At 37.3% G+C, this 17301-nt stretch overlaps 1 protein-coding gene across 19 annotated transcripts in view; it reads right to left on the bottom strand.

Moving 5' to 3' along the window:
- SETD5 (SET domain containing 5) overlaps nucleotides 1–17301 on the bottom strand; it is an 80085-nt gene that overhangs the window by 32996 nt on the left and 29788 nt on the right. For 2 of the 19 annotated variants that reach the window (XM_049640908.1, XM_049640922.1), the window contains exons 2-13: nucleotides 15286–15567; nucleotides 14674–14712; nucleotides 11790–12489; nucleotides 11127–11224; nucleotides 7184–10969; nucleotides 6798–6903; nucleotides 6263–6471; nucleotides 5866–5924; nucleotides 5175–5353; nucleotides 4203–4241; nucleotides 814–1056; nucleotides 101–249 (exon numbers count right to left, since the gene is read on the bottom strand). In XM_049640908.1, the coding sequence (XP_049496865.1) occupies nucleotides 101–249; nucleotides 814–1056; nucleotides 4203–4241; nucleotides 5175–5353; nucleotides 5866–5924; nucleotides 6263–6471; nucleotides 6798–6903; nucleotides 7184–7275 (1076 nt within the window). In that variant the 5' untranslated portion in view covers nucleotides 7276–10969; nucleotides 11127–11224; nucleotides 11790–12489; nucleotides 14674–14712; nucleotides 15286–15567. The other 17 variants (XM_049640910.1, XM_049640923.1, XM_049640912.1 and 14 more) reach the window with 17 other exon arrangements.

Below are 17301 nucleotides of genomic sequence, written 5' to 3'. Positions count from 1 at the left end.
ATGTTTTTTCTTCTTTCTTTCTCTCTTTTTCTTTCTTTCCAGCCATACCACTCTGCCAGGCCCACTTTAGCCCTCACTGCTCAGTGAATGATGTTCTTACTTTTTGAAGAAATGCCCATTGACCTCAAATTGCTGTCGTAACATGACTTTCCCTCGATACTCTATTATAAGAGTGTCCAAAGCCAAATCTCTTGCAGCCCTCAGGATCTTCCGGTGCTTTTGAACACGAGTGACTCTTCCCAACTGTAGCTAAATAAAACCAGAGTATTAACATTAGACAACAGCAACACCAGTACGGTAGACAGTTAATATATTTCCTAATTGAGGAAAAGGCACCAATATTTTCAGGTTTTATTTGTATGCAATTTAGCTCAATAATCAGAAATTCTTCAATGATAAAAGCTTCTAGGAAAACAGGCTCCACCCAATGAACCAGTCACCTCTTCCCTCACAAAAAAGCAAGAAAAGATCAAAGAGAAATACACAATTAAGATTTTAGTGGCTCTATGTCTAATGTAAGAATGAGAAAGAACAACCTTAGCTTTCTATTAATCTTAAAAATTCCTACTGAGGCTATATATCATTTCCTATCCTAATTTATCTGTTTTTAATGAATACTTTAAAAATATGTATCCAGACAGTTTCCAGTCACTACAACTTGCTTTTGGTTCAAGATGCTCATCAGCTGGCTAATTTGTTATTCTAAGGATTATACATTTGAAAGAAATGGTAATCCCATTATAGGCCCTCTTTCTGGGTTCAGAAGGTCTCAACTACTTACTTATAGGGAGTCTTTTACCCTTTGATCCTTACCTGCATTTGGGAACCAATAACTGTATTATTACAGGCCAATTCAGTCTTATTAATAGTGTCTAAAATAGCAGGTTTGCCCACAAATTCCTTGCTAGAATGTAGATGTTGTTCAAGGGCGTTCTGTACATCTGCACTGTACTGATTAGTGAAAGCTTCTTCATACTGATCAGTCCATAGTCTTATCCGATTTTCCCATCCCTCAGTTGTATTCTCATCTAAATTCTGTGCTTCAGAAGGAGAATTCTGTAGAGAACAAAGGTCAGGAAGGTTAGGAGAATCCATGCATAAAAATGGGGGGAAAACAGGCTGTATTTCCAGAGAAAATTAATTTTCACTTGGCAGTTGGTGTGGCATAAAAGAGCAATGGCCTGGGAGTTAGGGGATCTGACTTCTATCATGGTTTTGTTACCAATGAGATGTGAGACCTTGAACTTCTTAGACAAGAAGTTTCCTCATTTATAAAGTGAGAAATTTGGATCACAGTTCCATCACATCACTGTGATTTTATGACCATTTTTAAATCACAGAAATAAATTTTGTTCTTATCAGAAGAATGACATCAAGTTCACAAGAAAATCTTCATAAACACGAACAACAGAGATACCTGAAAAGATCACGCTGTTTAAATTTCCATACTGAACTGAACATCTGTGTTAGTGTACCAGCCTAAACTGGTATTTCACTTCTCTCCAGTAGAATGTTTGTTTTTTGTGACTTATTATTTTCATTATACAATTAAATACACGATAGGTCTAAAAATACCTGTGACCCAAATAAATAAGCCATAATCTCACTTCCCAGAGACAAAGTTATCATTTTGGAATGTATCTTTCTAGCACTCAAACTCTGACAGTTTCAACAGCTGCAGTCTGAAGAACAGAGGTGGGGGCAGGGGAGTGGGTAGACAGAGTGTAGAAAATGCTGAGAGGTACTGTGGGATACTTCTCTAGGAAAAACGCTGCTCTCTATGGTGACAATTCTGAGAAAAAATTATTTATCTACAACATTATCCTAAACAGTTTTTACATTTGAGATACAGAGACACAGCTTAAGTATGACACATATTCTCCTCCATGGTGTCATCAGAAAACAAACACACACTGATAGTGATGATGTCATACCAGTGATGACTAGAAGGAAAAGATACCATAGTGCCAAAGCTACTTGCAAATCCATGTCCAAACTAAAGTTGCAAATATGGGCATAAGAAAATTAAATATACTTTCCATGAATGACACAGAAAACATTTATATCTATTTTAACAATTGCTTTCTTTCACTTTTGTGTCACTTTTTGATGAACTATTGTCTATTGTCCTTTTCCCAAGGAACAGGGGAATGAAAAGAAAAAATTAACACTTTCACTACCCTTCTCACCACAGTCCAAAAGAATGAACAATAAACAAAGGGATCTAAGAAACACCTGAGGCCAACACACTGAGAACACAGTATCACCTGAAGTATCAGGAGCAGTTAAGCCAAAGAAAAGTACAAAACCTGAGATGTAAGGGTGCTTATCAGACTGGGGATTAGGGGGGCCCAAACAGTATTCCCAGGTTTAAACATTCAGTCGTGATCACTCAACTGATGACTTACTACGCTTAATTTATACTAGAAGCCTTTGTCACATTATTAGCTGTTGTTCACTAACAGAACACTGACTACTCTGCTGTTCCATTCTTCTAGGTACTAGAAACCCCAACTCAGTGGATTTAGAGCATAGTTCTTGAGCAGAGGTGATTTTTCCCCTAGGAGACATCTGGTAATATCTGAAGTCATTTTTGATTACCACACTTGGGTGTATGTATTACTGGCACCTAGTGGCTATGAGTAGTCTCCAGTAGGCAAGCTCTTGATTTTGGGATTAGAAATCCATATGATGAATACTTCCCATTCTTATGTGTCTCATGCACATCTTTGGTGGTGCTCTTACTAATAATTAATTCTGTGTACAAATTTGTAACCCAACTTAGAATTCTGATATGAGAATCAAAATAAACTAGTATTTTTTTTATTACTTTAATTTTAAAATGCCTATGGAACTGTCAACATCTTGAAAATACAAGCAATTTACACGTAGAGGTTTATATGTAGTTTTCACGGGCAGCCAGTCAATACCTTTCAAAAGGTTTTGAACATCTGGAGGCAAGTTACAGCAGTTGGCTGATAAAAGAGAAACGGGCTTAACAGCTGGAATCAGGGCTATGTCTGCCCCATAAGTCTATTTAAGGTCCCCTCTAAGCAAATGAGACAAAAATAAAGGGGCAGTGAAGGCAAATGTGACCTCTTACAGGAGACAGATCTAGCAAAAAAAAAAAAAAAGAGGAAGTTGTGTTCCAAAACATCCTAGGACTCTTGATGCTCGTGGGCTCTAAGTCCTTTCCCAGTGCTTTTACAGGTATGTACAAGTCTGTTTATGGGCATATGCAAGGTGAAGCTTTCATATTTTAGATAAAGTGTCACCTGTGATCTTCATTAACATCAATCATATTGGTACTCCATGGATACTTATGTGTATTAATCCTAATAAAGATTTTCCTTACTAAAAGATTTTAATATTTATGCCATATAACTGTCAACAGGAAAGATTCTGCTTCTAACCATTTACACATTTAGGGATAGAAATGCTTATAGAATTAAATTAGATATTAATTCTAAGTAAATGTTATGAAGCCATAAGTAATGAACTGGGTGGGAGCTATGCTATCCTCTTACATATACATAGGTAAAGAAAAATACCAGTATAATCAAATATCCTTTGGGGAAACTGTTATTACCCAGTACCACTGCATGTAATTTCTCAAATCTCCAACCACTATCCAGTATCACCTAATAAGCTCTTTCATTTGATAAGAAGAAAAGAAACACACTAGCATAACCTGCATCTTCTATATCAAGGAGGTATGCCCGGGACAAAACAGTTCAAAAGTAATTCCAGTAAGAGTAATTCCTATCAATAATACTACTTTCTTAACTGATGAAATTTATCCTTCCAACCGTTGCTTAAAGTCCAAATGGTGCTAGGGTGGGTGTACAAGAGACCCTGTATCACCAGAAAAACCTCAGTTTGGAGGTTGAGGCCAATTACAACGACAGAACACATCAGCCTCATTTTGTTTGATAAAATGTCACTTCCCCCCACCCCCCGCCCACCAGGAAAGCAGCTAATGAAAAACCAGTAAATGAAGGCTCATTATAGAAAGGGAAAATATTTCAGAAACAAGAAAACCTACTTTGGAGAAAGGCTCTATGAAAACTGAATGGCAACAATTACAAACTAACAAAAAGCAGAGTCCAAGATTCCCAGACCATCAATGTCAGGAAAGAAGCTGACCAAAATTCAAGATCACAGTGAAGTAAAACACAGCATCAGGGAAGAATACCCCTTACCTTCATCCGCAAGGACTTCCGGGATCCCTCTCGAAATGCCTATCCCAAAGAGGAAAACAAGTAGAACAAAACAAAACTTGGTACCAAGAATGACAGTTATACCTATCTGAGACTAAAACTAAGGCAAGAACTAGTGTTTTAGTCTGTCCCCTTTTCCCTAGGTAATAAACACAGTGGAATTCCCCACACTGTTATCAAGAACAGGGGCAGCTCTAGGCCAGTGACCTTTGAGGCTAATTCTGACACTTTCCATTGTGAAACTAAGTAATTAACAGGGAAGAGCATGCATCACTTAAATCCTATATGCACTCCTGTCACTAAAAGAAAAATAAAAACATTTCATAAGGTTGCAGATTTACCAGTTTTGAAATTAAGAAGGAAACAAAGACCAATCCCCTTAACAAGGGGTGGGCAAGTCACCTAAGAGCAACAGAGTTGCCATGATGGGGAAGAAAGAACACCAAACAGAAGAGGTTTCTCCTGGAGACTTTTTAGTTGAGAATACATGAAAGTGACCACAACACTGAGGAAGCCTAAACCATTCAAGAGAAGTTTCCTCACTTTTTTGAAACAAGGAAAAAACAATCAACCCAATGACATGAGGTGGGCATGTACCAGGACAAGAATTTCAGACTGTATTTTGGGACTGAGGAGGTGGGGAGATACTGAAGGACAGCGAAGCCTAGACTGGAGGTTACGGTACCTATGGGTTTGGCCAGGCGGGGCTGGGATTTCATACCTGGGATGGGGTTTGGAGAAGAAACTTTGTGCCAGTTGTGATGGTATGGAGTGGCAGAAGAGAGGTTGGTCTACATATTCACAACACAGATTAGCTGATTTTTGCCAAGTAGAGCAAAAGTGGCCCTTCAAACATCTGGATCAAACTTCTTAAAAGAATTTTGGTGCCTTCTTGGTCCAGAATTTGAACTATATCAGACATATTTCTATTTAAGATACTTTTACTCTCCATACCTTGATTTTCTTCGTCTTTGCTGCTGCACGACCCTTTTCTGGACTCTTCTTCCGCTTCTTGGGTTTGGTTCTTCTAACAGTTAAGGTGATGCTTGTAGGTGTGTGCTGTGTTGCTGTGTACAACACAGTGGAAGGAGAAAGCTCCTCATCCCAGCTTTCTGTTGCACTGCTATCCCCACCTGAAAAAAAGTTATTTCATAGTTTATACGTTGCGCAAACAAACTCAAAAGTGCATTAAAAGCAGCTTATTCTTTTATCTCTACCCCATATCCAGGAAGTCATAACTTCTATTAACTGTGTCATCTTTAGAACATAAATACCCACCTTCCTTATGAAATCAAGATTCTTTCTATACCGCTGGCATCAAGCATAGAAACCCTGTTCTACATCACATACACTTTCTCCCTTGTACTGAGTCCCCAAGCTTCATCGCCTCAATATGTAAACACGAAAAGGATCTCGTTATTTTATTTGGTATGTGTGCTCACATGACATATTTTGATTGCTTCGGGGCTAAAATGTTGTTTTTGGATATATTAATTCACAAGAGAAGTACACAGTGTTTGTGAGAGAACAGCTTTCTCTTTTCATGAAGAGTTGGGACCATGGGAACTTACAGGAGTTGAGATGATTATGTAAATTGCAAAATATTTATCTGTCAAAATGCGGGCCCAACCCATTTTCAGCTCACCTGATATGTTGTCCTGCTTCCGCCGATGAAGTCTAATAACCTTCCCCCTGCTCATTCCCCTAAAGAGGGAAAATAAACTTAAAGTAGTCCTTCCAACAGCATGCCGCACATCATTGCACACATGGGAGACGTGTCTCTGTGTATACTACCCCCTTCCTCCCACCTACCAAATGTTTCCAGGACATTAAATTTCATATCAAATTCAATAGCTTTAACATCAATCTCTCATTCCTTGTTGTCAGCAATTCTCACCTAGTGCAGAGAATTCGAGCCAAGGAGCATTAAGGAATCATCTACATTAACAAACACAAGAAAGAATACTTTGAGCTTTTCCCTACTAATAAGAAACCCTAATCCCAGCAACCCAGGCTTGAATTGAGATGGAGCATGATCTTACCTGCACTTGTCACAGTTGAGAAGGAAGCCATCCTGAGAAAGACCACAAGGACACCAGGTAGGAACAGTCTCTCCTTCAGAGTTCGGGCTGTCTCCACAGCGTTCCTCTACGGGCGACGGCAGGCCATTCAGGTCAGAACGAGGGATGATCGTCTGGACAGGGGGAGAAGCAGGAGGTGTCGGAGGAGGAGGGGCTCCGTAATTATGATCCTGAAAATAAGATTTTTTAAATCAACAGTGTCCAAACACTGGCCCCTCTCTCCCCTAAAGTATGGTACATATGGAAAGAAAGAAGAAAGTAGTACCCTTTGTTTTTTGGCTTCAACCAGGAAAGTGATAAAACAAAATGCCAAGGTCAACTGGGACATAAAAACAAGAACAATGATGCAGGGCTAGACGTCCGCTGGAGGCAGGGAAGTGCAAAAGGGGCAACTTCGTCATGCTGCATATAAACATTTCAAGAAAGTCACAATGTATAAGAATGGATTACACTCCAGGAAGATCACTGCTCTGGAGAGAAACAAATGCATACTCACAGCATAAGGCAGTCCTCGACACCCATGCCTCTGAGTGGTCCCATAATTATGAGTGGAATACACGCTCTTCTCATTAACTGCTGGACTAGCCTCCACAGATTCAGGGCTGCACAAAGGCGAAAAGCAACGCATGATAGCATAACACCTAATCTTCCCTTAAACTAAGACTTTAACTTCCCATTCTAACCCCTCCACTTTCCACAACCACCAGCCACTAGAACAAGAGAAGGAACTCAGTGAAACAATCTGATTAACATAACTAAGCCTATAAATAACAGGAGTGTTATTAAATGTGGATTTGTGTGTAACATGAAGCCAGTACAGGCAGATGTCTCAAGGCAGGCACCTGGAATACAAGGTGTCCCTAATGACAAACACAAACGTACCAGCTGAGCAGGGAGTTTCCCCTAGAGAAGCCACTCTGGGCTGGTTTAGACTCAGAACTATTCTTCTTAATTGGATCTCTTAATACTTCCATGAAACCTCACATGACATTTGCAGTGAGTGAGATGATGAAAGTGCCTTCTGCACTGCCCCAGGGACCAGGCCCTCTTCCATTCACTACCAAGACAGGATACCCTGAAGAAAGTACAGGTAAAAACAACGGCATCTTATATTTATCATACCTCTCATCTTGATGAACCCCCAAACACCTTTCAAATATTAGAGTAATAATTTCTCATCCACCAATGACATGCAAGCATATCAAGGACACAATTACTTAACAGCTGCATGGTAATACCACAGAACTTCAAAATAATCAGAACTGTACTCAGAAGTTATTGTCTACTGACAAACAGTAAGAGTAGTAGTGGCTACCATTCTGAATCACCCGTTATTTTCTAGGTGCTTTGATGTACATTAATTCATTTACTCTGCAACTAGTAAACATGGTAAATAGCACCCCATTTTTACAGAAGTTGAGGCGGTGAGATTATGTGACTTCACCAAGGTCACACACTGACAGAGCCAGAATTTGAAACAATGTCTAACTCCAAATCCTGTACTCTTTCCACTATGTTTAACTGGTGTGGTAAACCAGGATAACATTCTATTTTTAAAAACTTAAGTAACCAGGCTTATTGAAAAACTTGGCTTAGAATCTTTTTGTATCCTCAATGAGTCAAAAGCAAAGTGCTCAAGTATAACTTATTAATATACAATTATAAATGTGTTCAAATTTAGAAATTTAATGTAAGCCTTTACTTGATAATAAAAAGGCATAGGTAACAAAGGACAAAATACAAGTTTTGGTAAAAAAAGAACTTGTAACTCTGATTGTTACCTGGTTAGATTTTAGGGAATCTTGAGAAAGATAATTAAGGAATATGATCATATAACTTTGAACTCAATAATGGATTATCTGTCATTTAAGTTAACTAGAACAGAGATTCACAAATCAGAAACTCCAAGGACACGTAGTAACTCAGCCTTAGAGATCAAAGGGTCTTTTAAGGAATCAAATAATGCATAGTTTGCTTTAAGGAACATACATTTATCCTGCTTGGAAGTATACAATACACCGTACTTGGCAGGAATAAAGTGTGCGCAGTTCAATGTGGTGCAATGTCAGCTGAGAAGTGAGGGATAAAAGAAAATTCTGAGATATATCCAACTCACCCAGTTATATGCTCCAAAACTGTGAGAAGGGATCTTATTAATAACAGCAAAGGTAATTTCTAGGTGAAGAAGAACTTTAGACATAGGAAAGTATTCTGTTAGTGAAGTGCATGCATTTTATTCTTTAAGAGTGTCTGCAAGATGGGAACTGGGGTGGGGGGTACATCAAGAATGCAGGTCAGTATTCTTGAGAAAAGATGATCTGACATGGCTCACTGAGAGGCAATCAGCTCTGAGTATTAGGAAACAGGTGGGGTTTCCTAAATGAAACTGAAGGCAAACAAGCATTAATAAAATGAAGGTAGAATTTAGTTTCTATGATGGATAGTTAAGAGAAAGTAATAACTTTCTACAACATTGTTAATTCACTAGATAAACAAGTATTCCAAAGAACTGTACATATTTTGTAGAAGAGATTTTGTACCACTGAACACATGGGGTGAAACATGGCAGCCGTTTATTAGAAATGGAGTTTTTCTGGACGGGAAAAAGGAATGTGGCATGAAATAAAAGATGGCCATGGAGATGGAGCTATGTTGGTTGTATCTTACCCATCTCCCAACTGGGTAAATATGAACATATGCACTTCATGTGCAAGTCTAGGGAATAAAAATAAAATGTATATTGTGGAGGTTAAAAGGCCATCCCACTGGACAATACTTCCTAGTAAAGCACAGCATTTAATCTGTTGTTATGTGTGCAAAATATTAAAATTTAAGCTCATCTTTTGATGAGGAAACTACAATTTCCATAGTGGTTATTAATCAGTTACATGTTGACAGGTAACTATGCGATTTCCTAGGATATTCCTTGATACATATATATACACACACATATATATATATATATATATATGTATGTATGTATATATATATATATACCAGCTCTTATCTATGTTTTAAAATATGGAGTAAAAATCTGTAGTGTTAGGATTGCGTTTCCTTATTAGCCAACCATTTTATGCAAATGTATTACTGCCTTTCTTCCTCTATGTTTGAATTGCTATGAGAGTTGGGCACATACACAGAAGCCATGTTTACAACAGATACTGAGTCGACTGTGTTTTAAGTACAACGTGCCACCTGCTGCTATAATGCTACCTCTTGGAAAATGTCTGAAATCCATTTATGGCATAATTGTAAATTCAGAAAAATCCTTGCTTCTATTGTTACATCTAGAGGTTCTCCTACAAATACATGAAAAATGCATGATGTATACTGTTGTTATCAGATTTAAAATCCCATGAGGTAAGATCTACGTCTTTTACTTAGTGATGTTGCCTTTCATACCAAGTTTAATTTTAATCTTAGAGTGCCCAGAACAATGAAATATGCAGGAAAAGTGGAACATGCATGGTAAAACATTAAGAAATATCATCTAAAATGTAACAGAATGGTACATAAGCAAATTGTTGACATTATCTTGCTTTGTAGAAATACTAAATGAGTAACTGTGTAATAAGTCATGACAACAGTATCAGAAATCTGTCAAGAAATTACAATGAAAATGCTTCAGGAAATAGAAACCTTGCAGTCAAATTTTTAGGCCCTAAGTCTGCAATTACTTCTGGACTACCCAGCAGCATTTATGGGTGGTCATCTCTGTACTTTGGGAAAAACACCAGTTTTAAGAATAATTGCTTTAGGTCTTTTTCTATGAATCCCAAATTAATTTAATTTGGGGTTGATCACATTAATTTGATTTAATCTCTCTTGAAATTTCTCACCAATGTTAATGCTGTCTACCTGTGTGGTTTGTTAGTCAATCCATATAGGAGGTAGTAAATGACTTTACAAAAATTCATGAACACTATACAGTTATGGTTCCTAATGCAGCAAGATTTTTCAGTACTTGATTTGGGAAATAGTACTTGTAAACTTGGAAGTCTAGCTACTGGCATAACTGAATCTCTTTGCATGCAAAAAGATAAAAACAAAACGAAACAGGAAAAAAAGCCCTGGAGGGAACACAATTCCACCCTTCCCACCCCCCACCCTCCTCCACCTTCCTTTTTATATGGGAACAAGGCCAAAATTTTTCAGTTCTAGACTACCCCAGAATATAATATATTGCTTCTTAGGGTAGGTTCATGTTAAGTCTTCCTCTTTAAGGAAGACAATAAACAGTTAAGTAATCCTAGGTGGCTTTGTGAAGAAATGTACATGCTCTTTACTATATTCTCAGTTTTAAGGAAGAAAACCACTATTAATCAGGGATGCAGTTGAACCCAGAGCTCTGGTACAGTTGCTTTGCTTTGCTGAAGGGGGAAGAATCCCCAGGGACTATGAAAATGGCAAGAGAAACAGGGGAATTAGAGCAACACCCACCTCACTCAAGAAGTGGCTGTGGGATCAAGAGTCTGAACTGGACCTGAACATATTCAAAACACCAGGATTTTTCCAGCCCAGACCCTAATCCCTGGTACTGCCTGGAATAGACTTGGCTTCTGGGGGTGTGCTGCCCCCTAGGCCCCTTGGGTCTCTTTCGCTGGACTTTCACATCCTGGTGTAGTGCCACTTCGTCTTGAAAGGTAGGGGGCTTCCACTTCCTTTCTGTAAGCAAGGAAGATTGGGTACAAGGGAGGTAAAAGGACAAGAGGGGGAATCTGTGAGCAGGGGGAATCTTGGACAACTTAAAAGAGAAGGGATACAAAAAGCTAAAAATTTTTAAACTGTGAATAATATATAAAGTTTTATAATGAAGGCCTACCTTCATTGCCATTTGGTATTTAAATTCTTCAAGAATTGAGAGTCTATTTTAGGGATTGGGCTTTTCGACAAATTCTGAATTCCTAAAGCTGCTCTTAGCTGAAAAAAAAGTTTGGTACCACTGATTTTGAAGGTCCTCTTTCTAGGCAATGAATATTATATAAAAAAACAGATGACACTGCTTTCCACGTTTTCTACCCCAAATATCAGAAGTTCTAAGTAACCTGCCCATATAAAGTTTTAGCCCCTTTACTCTAGAACAGTGAGAAGTACATAGGAAGAGGCCTTCAAGGAAAATCAGTTGGAGAGAACTCCTTATCTCCATCAGAATAATCATTAATTCTACAGAAGCAGGCAGTGACACCTACTTTATTTTTCAATCTTCCCAACCCGTCAAAACCAATGAAAATGTAATCACTACTTGCAAATTTAATTCAATGATATTATTTACTAAGAAATCCACCCCCACCCCATTCTTTTCCTCCCCTTTCTAACTCTTTTTTTTTTTTCCTCCAGCTTCTATGGGCGAAAAGGGAAAGGTCCAATGTCATTTACAGTGGGCTAGGCTTGGGTTTAGAAAATATTGCTTATTATTAAATGCCCATAAGAAAGTTATCTCCACACAAATTGGTAATGCACCTACTACCTAGAAAGTAGCACTTACTCTGATCCAGCAGCCATATCTGAGTAGGATGTATCTGGTGTGGTGACTCCCAGAGGGATTGCAATGCTCATGACGTCCAATACAGCAAGAGAGAGGAAATCACGGGGTCCAATTAATGGAGACTGGCCACTCTGAGAGTGGGGGTGAGCTGCACAGCCTTAACCAACATGTTATGGACATGAGGAATCCTGCCAGAGAAAAGGAAAATATCTAGTAACCTGATAGTTCTTTAAATGTATTCTAAATGCTACAGAATATTTTTCCATTTTTAAAGTAAGTCTTTTAAGGGGCAAATATAAATAAAACAAGTACAGCAAAGGGTCTATACATTGTCCTATTTTATTGTGTACTACATTAATGTTCTACAAAATGAGGTAGCCAAAGTTATGCTAACTTTTCATATCTTTATTATTATTTTTCTTTGCTTTTTAGCAAAAGGGAAAGTAATGGTCTGCCTTGCTTACTAGTATAAGTACATTTCCACCATTCTACAACTGCTCATCCAACAAAATTTTCTGGCAGCCTAACACCTATTACATATTAAGTTCTAATGTAGGTAAATAGAAATATCAAAGTTTAACTAAATTCTTTAACAATTAAAGATCTTCATTTAGGGGTGCTTGGCCGGCTCAGCTGGTATAGCATGCTACTCTTGATCTCAGGGTCATGAGTTCAAGTCCCATACTGGGTGTAGAGATTACTTAAAAAAAAGAAAGAAAGAAAAATTAAATATTTTTAATATTTAAAATTAAAGTTTTTCCCCCACCCCGGGCCACAAATAAACGCAGTTTTACCAGCAGCCAACAATGTTATTTATTCCAGAGTAAGTGTGATGATAAAAGAGATCTGTTTTTATTTGATTGGATACAGCTGTTCTTATTGCTTTCTTGTGTCACATTACATTCTTTTCCTTTTTTTTTTTTAAAGTTTATTTGAGAGAGAGAGAGAGAGAGAGAGAGAGAGAGACAGAGACAGACACAGACAGTGAGTGGGCGAGGGGCAGAGAGAGAGGGAGAGAGGAGAGAATCTCAAGCAGGCTCTGCACTGTCAGCATGAAGTCCGCTGCAGGGCTCAAACTCATAAACCATGAGATCATGACCTGAGCAGAAACCAAGAACTGGACACTTACCTGAGCCACTCACGTGCCCTTCTTTTTCTTCTTTGAAACCATTTTATTTTAACTGTAATTTTGGGAGAAGATGCAACTACCTTAACTGTATTTGTTAGGCTTTCACTACTAGGTTTAAATAAAAATGGACGCCTGGGTGGTTCAGTCGATTAAACATCTGACTCTTGGCTTTGGCTCAAGTCATGATCTCACCACTCATGACTTCAAGCCCTACGTCGGGCTCTGCGCTACCAGAGCCTCTTGGGATACTCTCCCTCTCTCTCTCTGTGCTTCCCCTGCTTGCTCACTCTCTCTCTCTCTCAAAATAAATAAATTAAAAAAAATAAAATGAAAAAAACAAAAACATACACCATAAAGAGTATAGTTTCATGATAAAGATGAGAAAATTTTCTATGGAAAAGGAGACAGGATACCTTGAGTTGCTGACCATAACCAGTGGAATTTGGGAACACAAAAGACTCACAAACTACTAAACTGTAAAACATCAAAAGTACATTAAGACTGAGGTGCTCCTGGCTGGCTAGCTCAGTTGGTTCTGAGCCCCATGCTGGGTGTAGAGATTACTTGAAAAATAAAATCTTTAAAAAAAAAAAAAAAAAGCACATTAAGAAATTTGGAGGTATGGTACAAAGGGGGTAAAAAGTGTACTCTGATTTCACATTAGTGGTTTTATATTAAACCATTAAAAGAATAAGACAAGAAGCGTTTTATGTGGGAGGGAAGAAAGTCAGTGTGAATGTTAAAGGCCCAGGTTAATAAAGACTTTTGCAAAGAGACTACAAAAATATCTCATGACTGATCTACTGATTCATGGTAAGACAAATAGGAAGAAAAATCAAACATTTATATTAAAGAAAATTTAATGCAATGAAAAGTATATGATACTAACTCAATCCAGGGAATAATGGCAAAATTTAAATGGTAGACCATCTGAGATACCTGAATCTTTTTTGATATATGAAGCAAATTAATATGGATAAGAAAACAAATTGTGAGCAGTGAATCAGGCCAAGATTTTTAAGAACACATTAAGATAATATTAATCTTTTGTGTTGTTATTTTAGAATACTATAAACAGCTATATGCTAAGCAGTCCTCCCTGGCACCTACATTTTTAAAGAGCTGGATCTCATCAAGATCTAGGACTCTCCAAATCTGAGGGAAGGCCAGACACCGGTTCCTATACAAGTGAAGGGGACATATTGCTAGACTTGGGACTGAAATGAAAAAGGCAAATTTTCCTGTTGTTTCTTTTCAGTTTATAAAAGAGAAGTGACTAACCTAACTCCTTAGGCCTGTCGTACACATAAATGTTTCCTTTCCCTAACAGTATATCAAAACAGATTTAGGCAGTACATCCTCCAAGCCTCTGGGAAATTGAAATAAAATCTACAAATAACAAAAGAGAGAATATTTATAACTTAATAAGCTCAAAATATAGTTAAATATTGGGGATTGTTGGTCACAACTCTTCCCCTAATTTCAGTGTCACTCTATAACTTGAACCAAAGAGAAAAACACAAACAAACAAAACCAAAAAGCCCAGAAGCTGCATGGCTTGATAATCAGAGCAGAATCTTATAATGATCATGCCTCCCCTAACCAATATAGGAATCTCAATCATGTGTTACAATTTCAGTAAAGGACAGAAAAAGTTATTCAATACCATTAAAAAGCCTTTGTCATAGCCATTACTATTATATGCTCATAAAAAAAAAGTAGGCTGCTAGAAGAAAGACAACTTATAAAACTTACGCTGACAGTTATCTTTGCAAGTCATTTTTAAAAGATATGCTAAAAGGAAACAATGGGAAAATTACTTGATAATATTTCCTTAATGAATGAGTAAATAATTAACATATTCCTTATTGAAATCTCAACCTAGTTAATTTGTATACTTGATAAATTTAAGAAATATCAACTAGTTAACTATGAACTTCTCTTTCATGAATTCCTCCATCTTCCTCTTGTCTACTTTTACATGACCCATCCTGATAAAGACAACCATTATATAGCATGTCCATCGTGTTCTAAATAATGCTTTAACAATACCAGCCTTCCTAATTCAAAACATGTTAACAAAACCAAATTGCTCATACAACCCTGACAGTCGTTCCTTCCCTAAATAATACTCTGTGAAATGTAGCTCTTAAAATATTAACTAAAGTCATTTTAACAGATCATCTATATGCAATATTTTCTTATTTTAATTACTCTAGTTTTATAAGCCAAGACAACAGACTCTCAGTATAGTTTACAAAGCTTAGCAGTATAACAGTCATTAACCTATCACACGATTTGGAGAGGTGTCTTAGAGTGAAAAGTTAAATCTGTCTCTAGGTAGAACAATTTCAAGATATCTTTTACCTGTTAATTTTTCTGTCTCTTCCTATAAACTCTATGAGGACAAGATTTTTGTGTTTTATCCTCTGTTGTACTTTCAATGTTCTCAAAGGTGCCTGGCACACAGAAAGTGTTCTGAGAATGTTTGCTGAATGAATTATAATCACAATGATCAACATATAATTGTAGCATTCATTACAATATAAAAATTAAAACAAATTTAAAGGATTTATTTGACTCAGTCACCTTTTTATAGACCTCCGAATATGAAGTCCCCCAAAATTATCTGCCAGTAACTCTGAAGACCTAGAAAAAGTTGGGACACAGATTAGTACAGAAAGAAGTAACATTGATAGACACAAAGAACAGAATTATATAGAATATTTTAACGGTAATTTTGTGTTTCATTTCTACACACTGGCTTGTTAACCATCCTTTGTTTCATTTACTACTATATTTTTGTCCTTTAACCGATATATCCTATTTCCCTGTAAAGCCAGAACCTAAATAATGGAAAAGGAAATTATCTTTATTAAAGACTTAAGAAGTGGAAAATATGATGTCATTCAGTAATCCTCTTTTCTTCAAATGAGAATTCTCTCCCATTTCCCAAGAGATTCTTTTTTCTCTTTCCTAGGAGATGCTTCTTCTGTACTGACCCCCTCCCAAAATCCAGGGGCTTTCTTTAATCAAATGTCAAATTTACTCTCTACTATCACCTATTAAAGTTCATATTACGCCCATCCTCTCCATCCCACCTATCCTCTTTCCTGCTATAAAAAAAGACTGACAAAAGGGAGTCAATTCTATGTGTGGTAAACTTCATAATGAAAACATGGGGAAAAATAGGGCCTTAAATAACTTTCTACCCTCCAACAAGTAAAGGACAATGGGTAATTTTAGGCAGCAAAGTCAAATTTAACATTAGCCAAAATAATGTTAATCTCTCTATGTATGTGTTAATATATACCTAAAATGTTAATGTAACTATGTACGTGAAAAGAGCTGTTTGTGGGATTCCAGTTACCAAGCAAGACAGGATATACTTTTATATCAATATTTTATTTATAAAAAATTGGAAAATTAACTATTCTTTAAAAACAATTTTAAAAGAGCACACATAAAAGGTATGAAGGTAATAGTAAAAGAAAGAAAAAATAAAGAAGTGGACTCCTTTAGCAAAAACAAAGAAAGAGGATAAGAAACGACAGGAGGAAAAAGGGAACTAAATATATGAATATACAGTAAGGGGAAAATGAATGCACCAGAATTTCAATTTCACATCAATTTGACTATTTCCAGAACAAGTCACCAGAATCCACAGGAACAGTAGTAAGTTCTTGGATTCAGAAGCAGAACCAACCACTCTCCCAGTACTAAGTACTTTTTTGAGAAGTCACCATTTACATACATACACAGTTTCTGGAGAAAATACTGTTAATTAGAAGATGCCAGAAATGTTTTATAATTACCCATCTTTTTAACTGGGTTCAGAAATGGTCAATAGTCTCTGTGTCATTCTGACAGTCTCTTCTCTATATGACTTGCTGAAAGCACAAGACCCGTGTGATCTATCTGGTCACTCTCAGAACAGACACACAAAAAGTGTTTTCAGAACAATTCCAACAGAGATTTCAGAAAAAGAAATTGCATCAGCCAGGTGAGCCGGAAGCAGCTGGGAGACAAGAGTCCAATAAACAGCCAATCCAATGAAAGAAATTCAGAACAAGTCTGCTTCAGTAATCCTGTGAAGAGGACTGGCAGGAAGAGGAGTGCCGCTTTAGAAAGAGAACAGGCCTCATATGCTTCAGACAGTCTTTGTACTGAGGCTGTGGACCTTGGCCATTCTCCCAGAAATGATGCAATCCTGATGAACAAGATCTGCTGCCAGAGAAACAATTGTTAACAGCCTATGCAGACAGCAACTCAGCCAAGGAGCAATCTCTGATCAACTCTCTTCACAAACCCCCAGAAGCCACATCTCTTCCTCAATTTTGGTCTCTGACAAAACATATAAGTGAATACATATTAAATATATAC

This window comes from Panthera uncia, chromosome A2 (assembly GCF_023721935.1).
Source record: "Panthera uncia isolate 11264 chromosome A2, Puncia_PCG_1.0, whole genome shotgun sequence".
NCBI lineage: Eukaryota > Metazoa > Chordata > Mammalia > Carnivora > Felidae > Panthera > Panthera uncia.
Note: the sequence above shows the minus strand (reverse complement) of the source record. Positions and strands in the feature narration are given on the sequence as shown.